The sequence below is a fragment of the Lonchura striata genome, chromosome 1A, assembly GCF_050655825.1.
Source record: "Lonchura striata isolate lonStrDom1 chromosome 1A, ASM5065582v1, whole genome shotgun sequence".
NCBI lineage: Eukaryota > Metazoa > Chordata > Aves > Passeriformes > Estrildidae > Lonchura > Lonchura striata.
Window position 1 is genome coordinate 52,180,704 of NC_140741.1, and position 14,775 is coordinate 52,195,478.

General features: G+C 35.6%; 1 protein-coding gene across 1 annotated transcript in view; it reads left to right on the forward strand.

Moving 5' to 3' along the window:
- PTPRQ (protein tyrosine phosphatase receptor type Q) overlaps window positions 1-14,775 on the forward strand; it is a 128,904-nt gene that overhangs the window by 63,901 nt on the left and 50,228 nt on the right. Inside the window, exons 37-42 of the mRNA XM_085569150.1 lie at window positions 97-262; window positions 739-1,029; window positions 1,268-1,543; window positions 2,331-2,482; window positions 3,604-3,745; window positions 5,314-5,583. Of these exons, the coding sequence (XP_085425276.1) occupies window positions 97-262; window positions 739-1,029; window positions 1,268-1,543; window positions 2,331-2,482; window positions 3,604-3,745; window positions 5,314-5,583 (1,297 nt within the window). The remainder of the gene's footprint in view (window positions 1-96; window positions 263-738; window positions 1,030-1,267; window positions 1,544-2,330; window positions 2,483-3,603; window positions 3,746-5,313; window positions 5,584-14,775) is intronic.

A 14,775-nucleotide genomic window follows, 5' to 3' on the forward strand; every position in this document is an offset into this window, starting at 1 on the left:
GTAGTGATGGTGATGGCTAAATGGGGAACTAGAGAGAGAAATCAATTAATAAAAAACATTTTAAGTGGTAACATTTTCTTTTATTTCACTCTTTAGAATTTCACAAGTTATGGTAATGACAGCAACGTCAGTGTGTCTCCATTTGTAGTGCTGGATGACTTGGCAAAATACAGCCATTATACTTTGTGGTTAACTGCAAGCACAGCATTTGGAGATGGAAACAAAACCAGTGAAAAAATCGATGTGTATACAGATCAGGATAGTAAGTTAATAACTTTTTTAGTATTCATTGTATATCAGTGCTTTTGTTAAATATTTATTAAATATTCTCTAACTTAAAAATTATTTTACTGTTGTGATGGCAAAGTTAAAAAAGACCATTAAATGTGGTTTTCAATGCTGCAATATTTAGCTTTGCAAGGAAGGCATTTTGATCTGAGTCTTTGAAATACTAAGAACATAGAGCACAGATCTCTATGGATAAAAGCAATAAACTTATTTTCTTAAGCTTTCATTAAGACTCTTTTCCTAAACAAATTTAACAGAAAATATGATTCATATATACCTTCAACTATTTGCTTTTGATATTGAAACACAAATTATTTTTAAAAGTTGTAAAAGATATTACAACTGACACTTTCAGACTAATTATGTTTTGAACAGTTATTTCTGGTTGGGGTTTGGATGTTTTATTACTGTAATCCATGCATTTAATTTTTTGCTTATTATCTCTCATAGTCCCAGAAGGTTTTGTTGAAAATCTGATCTATCAAAACATTTCCTCATCTTCTGTAAATGTAAGCTGGCTTCCACCATCCCAGCCAAATGGCTTAGTCTTCTTTCATGTTTCTCTAAGTTTAATGCAACTGGGAACCAGTAAGATATTATCTTTCCTTACTTACAACACAAGCATAATTTTTGATGATCTGGAGAAATACACTGATTACATTTTGAAAATCACACCAGCCACTGATAAAGGATCTTCTGAACATCATGCTCTAAGTCTTCATATAAGAACTGATGAAGATGGTAAGATTAAGATATTTTATTAATTCCTAAGGAAATGTATAAAAAAAAGCCCAAATATTTTTCTAAAAGAAAAAAAAATTGTTTATTTTTCTTGTTTCACTTAAAGTGTTTTTGCCATACAGTGACACAAACAACTGCTGCACATTTCTATTTTATATCTGTGAAATAGAACTTTTCGTTGTAACTCATATTTTTCTGAGATTATCCTTGTTTTTCTCTTTCTTATTTCTTCATATAGTACCAGAATCAGCACCTATGATGAAAACATTTTCAAATCTCTCAACTACCTCAGTTATGCTCTCATGGGACCCTCCCATTAAGCCAAATGGTATTATAATACATTATGATTTAAATCTATTTGGGCCAGAAAGGAATAACTCATTCTCTACCACCAGTAATTTTATCATTTTGGAAGACCTTCTGCCATTCACATTGTACCGCATTTATACAGCTGCCAGAACAATAAAAGGACTTGGTCCACCTGCTGTGCTTCAGTTCTACACAGATGAGTCAGGTGAGCAAATTCAATTGTAAACAACTTCAGAATGTCAGCCATATCTTAGAGCATCCATCTTAGATCTGAGCATCAGACCTGTTGATATGAAGGATTCATTTTCCATTGGTCTGTGAATGAAGAGCTTTCAGACAAAGGAAGCACTTCAAGGCAAGTATTTCCTGAGTGCTCCTCCTTGTGCCACAGTGCATAAGAGGAGGTCACATTCTGCATAGGATTACAAAAATAACTCCATGAAGAAATATTTGTTGTCTTTGGAATGTGTTATGGTTTGCAAAGTGCCAGGGATTTTGAAGAAAACAGTACCTTTCTCTTCATCCCCCCATGTAATTGAAAAATGATAAAACATGGAAATATTTCTGACATATTCACACAGTTCTCCCTTACATGGACCTCATCTCCACTGCATGGTAAATTACACATCTTTTAAATATATGATGAGTTGTGCTCCATATATGGTGTAGGAAGCAAACTATATTGTATTCCAGTTATATATGTAATATGACTTCTGTTAAATTAATCATCTAAGGTTCTGACAGTAGGGATGTTTAAGTGATTAATAGATTTGATAGATCTCTAAGAATATCCTTTGCTGACTAAACATGTATTCTGGATTAATGGAATTTGTTTCATGTCAAAGAGGAAGAAAAAGGCCTGAAATAGCAATGAAGTACTGTTAGCTTGAATTCAGATACAAATGTTAACAAAAGTACCTGTGTTCTCCTGTACGTATTGTTTTACCTGGAGTATTTGTCATTTGGTACTCAATGGCATTTCTCTTTTGCAGTGCCATTAGCTCCACCCCAGAATTTGACCATCATCAACTACACCGCAGATTCCGTGTGGCTAAAATGGGATCCAAGTCCCCAGTCAAATGGTGTTATTATGACATATAATTTTAAGATTTATCAAAACAACACTGAAAAATTATTTTTTTGGGTATGTTTATAATTAAGAGTGTATAATATTTTAAAGTATTTTTTCATGCTTTAGGAAAAAAAAGATATGGCAAATATTTTAAATGTTCATTATGCTCCTAGAATTATGAAGCATCTGTAAATTCCTATTTGGTAAGACAGCTTATTTTCCTTCCCATGTTACCTGTAATTCCATTTTTCAAATTAAACAGGAAAAAATATTCTATTTTAATGTGCTTTGAGCTTCTAATGTTTCATTAACAATGACATTTATTAATCTTACTTGGTATTTTAGTGTAAGCTTAATGTTAGAAAATGGCAGAAGTTAATTGCTTTGTGGCTACTTTTGTTTAACTATTTGGTACCTATGGACTTGCAAGATTCAAAAATAATTACTATCTCAAAAAACAGTAAAAACTGTCCTGAGTTCTTTATAAAAAAAAATAAATCAAATAATAAGAACTGAGTAAATTGTAAATGCTCCGGGCCAGGCTGGGTGAAGCTCTGAGTAATCCGGTCTTATGGACGATTCCCTGCTCACAGTATGGAGGTTAGAACTGGATGGTCTTTAAAGGCACCTTCCAACCCAAGCCATTCTGTGAATCGGTAATATTATGATATACAAAATTTGAGCAAGGCTTAAATCTGATTGCTTCAGTGGCCTCAAGGAATACTCCATGTACTCAGCAAGCTGAGGTCAGGATTGCATCTCAAGCTTAGAAACTATATAGTGAGCCCTGTTCATCGGTGATGCTTGTAAAAGCTGCAGGAAAAGACAGTGCTAGAGTGAGGTCTTCTGTTATTCCCCAGTGTGGAAGGAAGTGCTGGCATCATCCTAGTTTCTTCCACAATGCCTGAAGGCCACAATGTGTATGTGAAGGTGGAACTGCCGATTCTACAGCCAGCTACCTTTGGAAACACATTCTTTGGGTACTCATAAAAACCACCAAAGATCTGTAAGGAAATAGAAGGTGAGAGGGGTTGATGTGAAGCTAGAAATAGTTTTCAGTATTTGACTGAAAGCTACTCGGAGTGGAAGAGGAAAAACTGTGGCTGTAAATCTGTTCATTTCAGCAAGTTCAAGGTGAAGGCTACAATGTTTCTAGAGATTAATTGTGTACTAATAATATTTCCTTCCTTAAGAACATTTCAGGTTCAAACCATGAGGCAAACATTGTTGGATTAGAACCATACAGCCCCTATGTTATCAGTGTCTCTGCATTTACCAAGCTTGGGAATGGCAATCAGTTCAGTAATGCTGTCCGATTTACAACGATGGAATCAGGTTAGATATTATTTTTTCTAAGCTGCAGTTCTGATAGTTTTAAATATATTTATATTTGTTTTCCTTGTATGGTTGAAAAAGTCTTCCTCACACTAACTCATTGTCTCTTGCCTGTGTAGCACCAATTCACATTCCTATTGTAGACCAGGTTTGAAGTCTGATTTCGGAAGTGTAGAATTAAAAATGTCCTCATCTGAAATGAGAGGCTTACGTGGCTACTATAAATCTTTTAATAGCAACACAGATAAAGGGAGGAAAATTAGATAGGTATCAGTCTTTGCAGATCAAAGCAATAATTCAGATCCCTGTGAAAATAGCTGAAACATTAGCAGTATCAAAAGCAGCTGGACAAAAGACTGGCAAATGAACTGGAAATTATATTAGACAAATATAAATTTTTAACTTTTTTTTTTTTTTTAGAATTTATTTTAGATAGGAAGCTAGCCACTAAAAGTGAAATACATAACATTCACTAAAGAGAGCCTTTGGGTGTGTGTAAATGGTTGTTGTGCAAAACTGCATCTCCTTTGCCAGGTCAGAGCAACCCTCAGGCTCTGTAAGAACTGTCAGTGCCAGGGAACAAGCATGGGTTAGGAGACTCCAAGGTTCTTCTACACTGTTAGCAAAGGGAGCAGACCCCAGAATAAAAAGATCCCATATGATGACTACAGGTCTGCTAAGATTATGCTTCCAGTGAAGATTCTTTCCAGAACCAGTAAAGAAGAGTTTCTGGGGAAAAGTTTTCTGTCTTTTGTACCAAAGAGTTATACCATCAGAAATCTGGACCAGTTTGGCTGTTGGACTCCTGCAGTTGAAGCTGAAGGTCCTCCTCAAAACCATGGTCATCCATCAGTTGTTTCATTTCATCACTGACATTCCATACTTGTGGTATTTTCTTCATTTCTCTTTAACCAATTATTCATAAATAATTGCTCTATTTTCAAAGTGATTGTAGTATTTTCTGCCTTCATTAATTTTTTATGAGCATTTAAAAAATTTGTTTTGCTACAACCAGAAAATAGATGGGGAAAAAATAAATTGAAAGAATTTATATGAAAGCTCTGAAATCTGCCCAGTGACTTCTGGACAGAGAAATGTAATATAGTGCCTGAAAGAAATAAGGCTGACAGATAAATAAGAAAACAGAAAAATAAGGAACTTATGCAGTTGATGCTTTTGCTATGTATATGGAGTAGGTATATAGAGTATGTATACTGTGTATGTTATAGTACACTGTGTTTAAAAAAACATGGGGAAAATATGAGCAAAAAGTTTTGTTGGGGAAACAAAACTGAAGCCCACAACTAGGAAGAAGCCAGATAGATAGATGGCCTCTTCTTTCTCAAGTACTAACATCAGTCACATTCACAGCAGCTGGAAATGAACCATCTAATGAGAACAAAGTCATAGCTCTTTTCTTTCAATGTGGTTTTTTATTAATTTATCTAACACTGCAGTGCTTGACTCTCACTGTGAACACTGGGTCTGCTTCTCTAATGGTACTGTTCTGTGATTACCACTTTAGTTGTGTGTGCATGTTAATCTTTGATGCCTGTGTATCCTTTAAGTGCCAGACGCTGTACAGAACATTCGTTGTATTGCAACAAATTGGCAATCGATCCTAGTACAGTGGGACCCTCCTGCTTCAGCCAATGGCATAATCACACATTACATCGTAGCAGTCGAAGGAAATTCTACAAATTTTTCATCTTATGCTACACTGCATACTTTTAGAAATCTGCTTTCCAACATTACTTATCAAATTAAAATAAAAGCTGCAACATCTGCTGGTGATGGTGAAGAACGGATATGCAATGCCAGTACACTTCCAGAAAAAGGTAAATAATTATTCAAGTTAATTTTTTGTTTAATTTAAATGATGACTATGAAAGAAGCAGACATGAAAAAACTGCTTCAATACAGTTAAATAATTCTGTTGTTTATATATTTCTTGCTAATAGTGAAGTAAGAGAAACAGGGCGTCCTCTTTCTCCTGTTTTAGAACACACCTAGTGATGAGAATAAATTGCCATTTTTAAAAGCACAATGAGAACACCTTTTTCCATGTGAGTTTGAATAGTTATTTTATTAATTTATTTTACCTATTATTTTTTGTCATATAATATCTGCCTTGTTCCTAGTGTATTTAGCATATTTGAGACTGTATGTCTGAAAAAAATTTTTGGGAGCAAAATTTTTGTTGTTTGCTGTTACTAACTGTCAGTGGTATGAATTCAATGACAATAAAGCTGCTCAGAATTCAGGAAATTGAGAAGAATTTAGCCTCTACAAGCAAACTTTGTCATAACTTTTCATAGGCTGGATTTTTTAAAACAAGAAAGAAAATTGTGAGCTAAATCTAAAAGAAAACATAGACAAGTTTTCTGGCATTGACGTAAAAAATTGTTACCCAAAGTCTGTCATCCTTTTTCTCTCCACACACACACTTAACACTTCACCTAATCCTGGCAGTGCTTTCACTTGACATGTGAAACATAGAGATGATATTCTCTGCAAAATAGAATTAGTTCTATGTGAATAGCTGTGTACCTATCTTCGAAACTGAAAGTGGAGAGAAGCTCACATCTGAATCCAGGAAGCAAAGGCCTATTTCAGTCTCCCAGTTAGGGATGATTGCTGCTCTTGGGACTATTTCTTGGGATTGTTTTCTTCTTTGGTGATTGTTAAATATAAAAATTTAAAAATATATGTTAAGCAAGAAACATCCAGATAAGATTTCACATTTCTACTGAATTACAGGAGAAATTATTACATTTTGCTCTTTTATTTTTGTTCTCTTAAGTGACATCAATTTATGCAATGAAGCTGAGGAGGTCTCTGTTTCAGGATAATTAGAAAACACAGCGGGGGTGGGATGGAGGAGCACTACTGTACCCCAGAGGCTTAGAAACCTAACCTAGCTTTTGTAATACTTTATTACTAAGTTTTTGAATAACTAAAAAGATGAGTTGCAGCACTCATATATACTTCAACTAAAAGAGTGAATTTTCCCAGATCTGTCAAATAATAAACAAAAGAATCAGTGTCAGCAGCAAGGTTTTGGTTCAGAATGACAAATGGAGGGGAGCAGCTCAGCTATGCAGACTTGAGTCAGACACTGAACTTGAAGATCAGACTTACCCTTACTCTTAGACTTCTTGTTGCTAACTTCCTGAGTGGCATACATCTCCACTGGATCCCTCCTGTCCACAAAGCCTTGGTCTCCCATTATGAGCTTTGATTTCTGCACTTGTTAAAATTAGACTTGTGGATGTGCGTATCTGAATGAATCTAGACCACATCTATGTTGTCAGCTGAACTATTGCTGCTTTGGTTCCAGATCAAATGGATGAGCTCCAAATGAGGGCAAGCCCCTTGCTGGAATATTTTGGCTAACATTGTGAAAATAGCCAGGGTTGTACTTTGATGACTGCCCCTCCTCATCATACAGTCTATCCCACTAAAGCCTGGCCACATCTGTTATTTGAACTATGATGTGGCACATTCATACACATTTCTGATGAAAGTTTTCTGTCTAAGTTGGCTTCCTTGTCAGCAGTTCCCCAACAAATGCTGCTAGTTTGTGATCCCTGATGGTCCCCTTCAGTCCAGAACCTAGGCAATTTAAATGCCTGGTTCATCTGTCCTCTTGTTTGCTCAGAAACTTCTGTTCATCAGCAGGGCTCAAAATCCAATTTTAAAAAGACAAAGCACTTATTGTGCTTTGTCTTTTCAAAATTATTAGACATGAGCATACTCTTACACAACATTTTACAGTGTTGGCTGGAAATAATGTAGTGAGCTGAGCTGCTGTGCTCGATGTTAGATACGTGTGTTCCTGCATTTCTGGATGTTTCTCAAATGCAATCAGAAGGCTCAAAGTTTTCTTTTACACCATGGCTGCTAAACAACCAACCCTCAGAGCTAAAGCAAGACTGAACCTGGGCATGGAATTCAGACTTGGAGATAGTTGCATAGAAGGGATGTTACCCTCTGATAACAAAGGAGAACAGTAGACTTCTGGGTGCATCACATCTTGCAGGATGGGGGAAAAGTTTTCTAGCAGTGTTAAATAAGCCTGACACCTGAGAAAGTTAATTGTTGGGATTTCTGAGAAATTTGGGATTGGATATTAATTAGTCCTTGAGGAGAGACTGAGAAAACTGTGGATTAAGCTTCGGCTTTAGGGAGCCATTGATGTTGTTTTATGGTCCATGTTATAAGGAGCTGTGCTAGCAGGGAAAAAAAAAACAAACTAGTTTTTACTTAATAACATTTGTTTTATGTGTCTTATTACTGGGAGTTTTACTAAGTGAAGGATTTACACTACAACACATACTTTTTGCCACAAACTCTGCACTGACTGACCCTTTCTTGCTTTGTTGTTGCTTAGTCATATTTACAACAAACTAGTTATTATTAGGACATTTCCTTAGCTGTGTGTTTGCATGAATTGTTTTGTAGTGACTGGATACTAGAAATTGGAGATTCATGGATGAGAATGGAAACAGTTTTATAGCTGTTGTCAGCTTCTTATTTATGGTGGTCTAAGATTAGTCACAGAATATGTAGCCAGCACTGAGTCACTGACAATGCATTTATTTCTGACATAAAGTGAAATCGAATTTGGCTATGTCTCTCTGCATAGCATTTGACCTTTAAATTCTTGGCAAGATTGCCTTTTTTGAGGTAAGTTTGTTCATATCTGGGTACAATTAAACATCAATCATGAAGCTTAAATTTATAAGGAGATTAGTAGTGTTTTTTGTCTAATCTAGCTCCATTGTCATGGTAAACCACCTCTGCCCGGCTGCAGTATGTTACAAAAGCTGTCAGCTTTGTAGTGGTAGTATTACTTTGTGATTAAATACATTACAGGGGATATGAAAGATAATATAGTGTACATACACATGCATAAATGAATTAGGATTTTATGACTGAATATATATATCCTTGGATTATTTTCAAGATAATGCACATACTAAAATGAAATTTCATTAGGGTTGAAAGAATTTTTAGAAGCAAGAGACAGCCATAAAATAGTAGGAAACTTCTCCAAAAGGCACAATAAAGATGTGAATATTCAGTTAACTCACAAATCTGGGATAAGTGTTAACAGTCATTTAGTTTACAATAAAAAATAGAACAATTAAAAACCACTTGGGGTAATCCAAAACTTGAATAATAAATGAAAATTGTTTCTGTCTTAATTATTTTTTCATTTAGATTTTTCTTTATAGGCTTTTCACTGTTTTCTGAGAATATCAATCATATTGATTGCAGTATTAAGACACAGAGAGTAATTTCCCCACTTCTCCCCCTTACTGCTAGTCCTACCTGATATTATACCTGAGCACAGTCTAAGAAGAGGCTGAGGCCCCCACTGTACTCTGGTGACTATCCTTACCATTTGTTTCCTGCTAAACAGAGATGCATTCCTGATGACTTGCATTTTAAAAAAATATATCTAGAAATTTGCCTAAGAAGCATTTTTTCATTTAATCTGGGCTTCATTTTCCAGGCCATTAACTTGTAGCTATACATAAAGGTATGCCTTGTGAATAAAGAAGAGTAGTGCTTAAAGGAATTAGTGATGGGAAAGTTTCTCAGGTTTTTTGATGTGGAGGTGGCAAATTAGCATCATCTTTTGTTACATGTGCACAAAATATATTTACTCTTTTGGACAAGGAACACTCTAAAGGTTCTGGATTTACATCTCCAGTATGGAGGTTCCCACTGGGAAATGTGGGCTTTTTTAAAATCAAGACCTTTGAGAAACACAGAGCATAGTGTTTAAAGCCATCTTCACATACAAGGAAATGTTGTTTCCTTCACCATAGATCTTTTAGTCAGGATCTGGCAGTTCATGACAGCTCTGAGCTGGAGTTACATGATTGTCCTCATTAAGTAGTGAAGAAAATGACAGATGACCGTGATGCACTGCAAGAATATTTAAACCCATGCCCCCAAGTGGTTCTTAGGGCTGCAAGTAAGATGTGCAGTGCAGATGGTTTGCCCTGGTTATCCTGAAGAATCAGCCTGCTGAAGAGCCACTGTATCGGAAATGTCAAAGCTTCAGTGTCCCCTGTCACTAATGAAGAAAAGGGCTCTGTGTTTCACATGTTCAATCCCAGCTGCAAGTTCACATTTCAAGATTGTATTAGAGTAAAATAATCCAAAAATTGCAGAGTGAAGTAGGAATAAGGATCTTTGAAGCACTTCTACCCAAGATGACTATTTTTTTTCCCAAATGTAATTTTATTTATGTAATATGGACTTCTTTACATCTTATGATTAGTTGTTTGGTCCAAATTTAAGTTAATGGCTTTGAGACTGATGGGAAATCTTCACTAGAAAAATGCAGTGTTACTTGGTTGCTGCAAATCAAATTGAACTGGTGTTATTTTTATAAGAAGGTTGATAAAAGTTGATGATTCATATAGCATAGGATAAAGGAATTTTTGTCCTTTTTGTCAACTCTGCATTAATATGTAAGAAATGGTGGCGACATATATGTACAAAGCTGACATGGATGCTACAGGTCAAATACAAATGTTTACTGAATAGCAGACAGTGTTTTAGTTTAATGGAAAGCTGAACATTTAAGACTTGAGTACAGGCAACTTTTCACTACTCTTTTTAGCTTAAAGAAGTGCATTTTTCTCTAGATTTGCATTATTTGATTTTTCAGTTTTTAGATCCCACAGTTTTCTGATGTGCTAAGGACTGAGAAACATGGTCCATAGAGGCTCATTTAAGACATGCTCTCAAGTGTGCAATTCCCTTTAAAGCATGTCTGATAATGTCAGTACAAGTCATGGGAAAACAAGTCTACAGTTTTTTACATTTTTGTGTTAGCAAAATAATTTGGGTCCTATTCATGATGTACTTAGTCATACTGAGCAGGACTAGATATCATGATGAGTCCTTCTGAAGTTAGCATTCCATACTCAAGTAGTATTTAGCATGATCAGGGTTAACAGCTTCACCCATGGAACTCATTTGTGTAATTAAGCTTTCAAAATTTAATAGAGATAATCAATACAGAGTATTTATTTTCTTTTCAGCTATTTCTATTTTCTGAAGACTTTTTTTGGTTTGTGCCCACTGCTGTCGGTTCTACTTTGTTCTTCACTTTCCTCCTATTGATGCTCTTAATACCGCCCAACAGACTTCTAGGCTGCCGCAGTCCTTTTAATCCAAACTCCAGCTAGAAGCAGCTGTTCTGTAGGCAGGCTTTTTTTTTTATTAACTTTGTTAGGAACTATGCCATATCATATTACTGTCTTCTGTTCATGGCCCATGCAGCTGTAGTTGTTGCTTTCCACAAGTCTCCACAGAAAGCCATAACCTCTCTTTTCTCAGTAGATTTGAGTATATGTCCTTTGCTGCCCTTAGGTTATCTTTGCATTGTGAGTAAGGTTTTTCTACCAAGTGTTTTTTCTTAGTTTAAAGCAGTTCTACTGGCCAGTTTCAACTTGATATGAGTCTTTGCATTGTGCTAGTGCTTTTCCCTTTATTTATATTATCAAATTCTTTTATTTATATTATCAAATAAAAACTTAATCTCAGATCAGTCCATCAGCTTTGGAAGGGCTTATTAGCATTGTAGCCAGACAAGTATATGGCCAAGATCTGTCAAACTAACTTCTATTTAGGTGTTTATCTTTCTGTCAACTTCCGTGAGAGCTCAGTCACGTAAAGAGGTTTTAGGAGCTGAAAATCCCATGTGGATCTGATTTCAGTTACTTTTCCTTGAAATTTAGGCATCATATGAACAATGGTAGATGAATCTGAAAATACCTCATTCCTCTTCCATTCCAGAAACTGAATTCACCAGCATTTCATGGTTAGCCTCTCTGCCAGCTTCCCGTCTGGCTTTCAAAAGCTGAATTAGAAACTATTAAATGGAAAATTAGGTGAAGGGCATCACACCAAATGTTTCAGATTTATACAAACTCCCTACTCCCAGAGATAGTTGAATTATAGCAAACATTATACAATAGGGAAAGACTGTGAGATATGTGATGAGACTTAAGGGATCCTGTGTATGATTCTTGAGAAATTTAAACTTGGGATTAGGACGAGAATTTTCACTAGCTAATCAGAGCACAGTCCTCACCAATTACTGTCTTACAATGCCACAATCACAGTATTTTTCATGCCTTTTATTTCAGTGCACCTTTCTGGAAATTTGGATTAATAATACAATTCCCATTAGGTACACAGCAAATTGTCAGTGTATAAGAATCCATAGTAAATCTTTATACAGTTCCAGTGTAACCTGAAATAATAATTGAAAAATATGCAGTTTCTGGCTTCCGTAATTTTTAGTGTGAACAGTGATATTTCATCATAGTTAAGTCATGTTTAGAAAATTTAGACAAGCTGCATGATTACTCTAGGAAGCATGGAATGGTTTGTTCAAATCAGTACCATCTGTGGAGAGAAAAAGTTGGGGGGGATTTTAGTCATTCTTGAGGAATGGAAATCTAATTCTCCATGCTAGAGTAATTGTAATCCTCTTTGTATCTGTAACCCAATAGCATAGCTGTCTTGAAATTGCCTCTGAGCACAATCACCAAGTTCAAGAGACACTGTGCCACTGGGTGTCACTGCTCTTCACTGTGGCCCTAGGACCAAACCTCTTTGATCTGCTCCAGTTTCAGGTCACATCTTTTCGTTTGTTATGAGTTCATTACATTTATATTTGATTTGCCTATGTAAGCAAGGAGAGAAAATTAGCTTGATTTTAAACTGACTAATGTTTAAGGCTCTGATTCCATTTTAAAGGTCTGGCTAGGAAATGACAGAGAAAATTTTACTGTGAATTCTGCTGACTAACACTTCATTTCTAGGTTCAAAATATTTTGTTTATATGGGTTTTCATAAACTGAAAAAAAGACAACATGAAATAGTTATCAAAGCTTTTGTGTGAAAGAAGAAATGCTTGTCTGATTGTCTGCTATCGGGATACCTGCAAGTTTGTCTTTTAAAATGGTGGTTTTCATGTGTTTAAAAGTGTTACTGGGATAATCCCAGGTGTTGACTTCAGCCTTGTGAAGATAATTTGTATGGGTGTCCTCAGCAGTCAGTGGGAAAAAGGACAGATAGAAAGAGAAACATCATTTATCCACCCTCCATTCTTCCCCCACTTTCAGGGAATTTGTCTCTTTTCCAAATAAAAGAAAAGCTCATAGAGGCTAGATTTATTAGAATTTTGTTAGTCTGGCCCCAAATCAGAGCCACCATCATTTTGTCTGATATAATTTCTAGTCCTATGAAAGCCAAGCATTTTTTCCTTCTTTACTTTGAAAATGCTAACACTCAGTTATTTTTGATGTCATTCTGCATGTTGAAAATAAGGGAACTAGGTACTGTCCTTAAGAAGGAAAGGCCACCATGGTGTCCAGACAATGAGCATTCCTCTTCCTGTATCTATGACCAGTCTCTTTAACCTGCCTTGTTTTTGGCGCAGAGACTGCAGTTGCGCCAGCCAGGGCTTAACCAGCTGCACATTTGAGTAAGTGAAGGTATATATTTCCACCTTCCTACTAACACCCAGCAGCTAAGCAGTTACTATCTGTTTTATGGCAAACCCTTGTATCTGTATTGGAATATAGCCCAATAGTTAGTTTTCTATTCTATCCCACATTTTATCATTACTGTATTTGAGTACATAAGAAATCATATTTTTGCAGCATCTTAACAGATATTAACAGCTTACATTACAACAGAGTAGATTTATGGAAGAAAAATACAGGTATTTTCTTCTAACCATGTAGCGTTTTTCTGCCTTTATTTTCCATAAAGTAGTAGTCAAACTAGGACATTTCTTGTAATTTACACAAATAGCCAATACAGTTTATAGAGCTTTTATGACAATATTGCAGTTATTTTTTTTTTTTAAAGTAGGCAAACAAAGTATTACATCTCCAAATCTGAGCATGATGTTTTTTACTACTCTCTGTACTTATCTTCATGCTAATAACAACAAAGAAAAACAACTTTAATTTTGATATCATGGAGTATAATGATGGAAGTTGTCTTTAGCAAATATTTTTTTAATATAGTTTGCTCTTATTCTGTGTCTGGTTAATGCGTAGCAAGATGGGAACCTATGGGGCTGTTGCATGTTGTGGTGTTGTGTGCTTGTGCGTGAGAGAGCTCAGTGGAAGAACAGGGGTTCTCTGCCTACTCCCTCTCCTGCAGACTCCACCTGCTTTAGGTTCATTTGAAGGGATTTTAATTTCTCAACCTTTTCATCAACACAGCTTTGTCTGATTCAGATTTCTTGTTAAACATCCGCATTTAGTGGAGAAGTTTTAGCTTATTATATTGTGATGATTTTAATAAAAAAAACTTTGCAGACAAAAGCAAAGATCAGATATTCCCATGAGGCTGAAAGAAAATTAATACTTTCTTCCCCAGTAACGCTGGTCTGGGATCCTTTTCTTCTTTATGTAAGCCTTGGGACTTCTTCAGTTTCAGTTTGAGGATGTATCATGTGTTTTTCTTTTACCAGTGATACCTCTTACCCCAAAGACTATAAAGCACTCTTTAAAGCTATGTGCACACAATGATTTCTGATCTGATTTTTCTGCACGGTTTTTTTTGCCATAGAGAGTATTAGTATTATTTTACAGAGTCTTGGAGATAATATTAGCTTTCTCTATGTCTATGTGATATGGCACAAAACCATATGTTGCAACTAGACTGTGAAATCTGGGAGTACACTGCTGACTCAATATAGACAGGGTAAATGGGTGTACATGTATATGTATGTACATACATGCACTGCTTCTGTCTCATGGACATGAATATAACCTGCATATAAATAAATTGAATCAAAGTTTGTGGGAATCTTATTTTTTATCTTTTATTCAGCTCTTAAACGTTCTTGTAGAGCACTTCTATAATGCCAGACAAACATATTGCATGTATTGATATTTTTCATTGAGAACATAAAACAGGAGGCTTATGAAACTTACTTTGATGTGTTGTGTGAGGATTTCAGATATTAGCAAGAG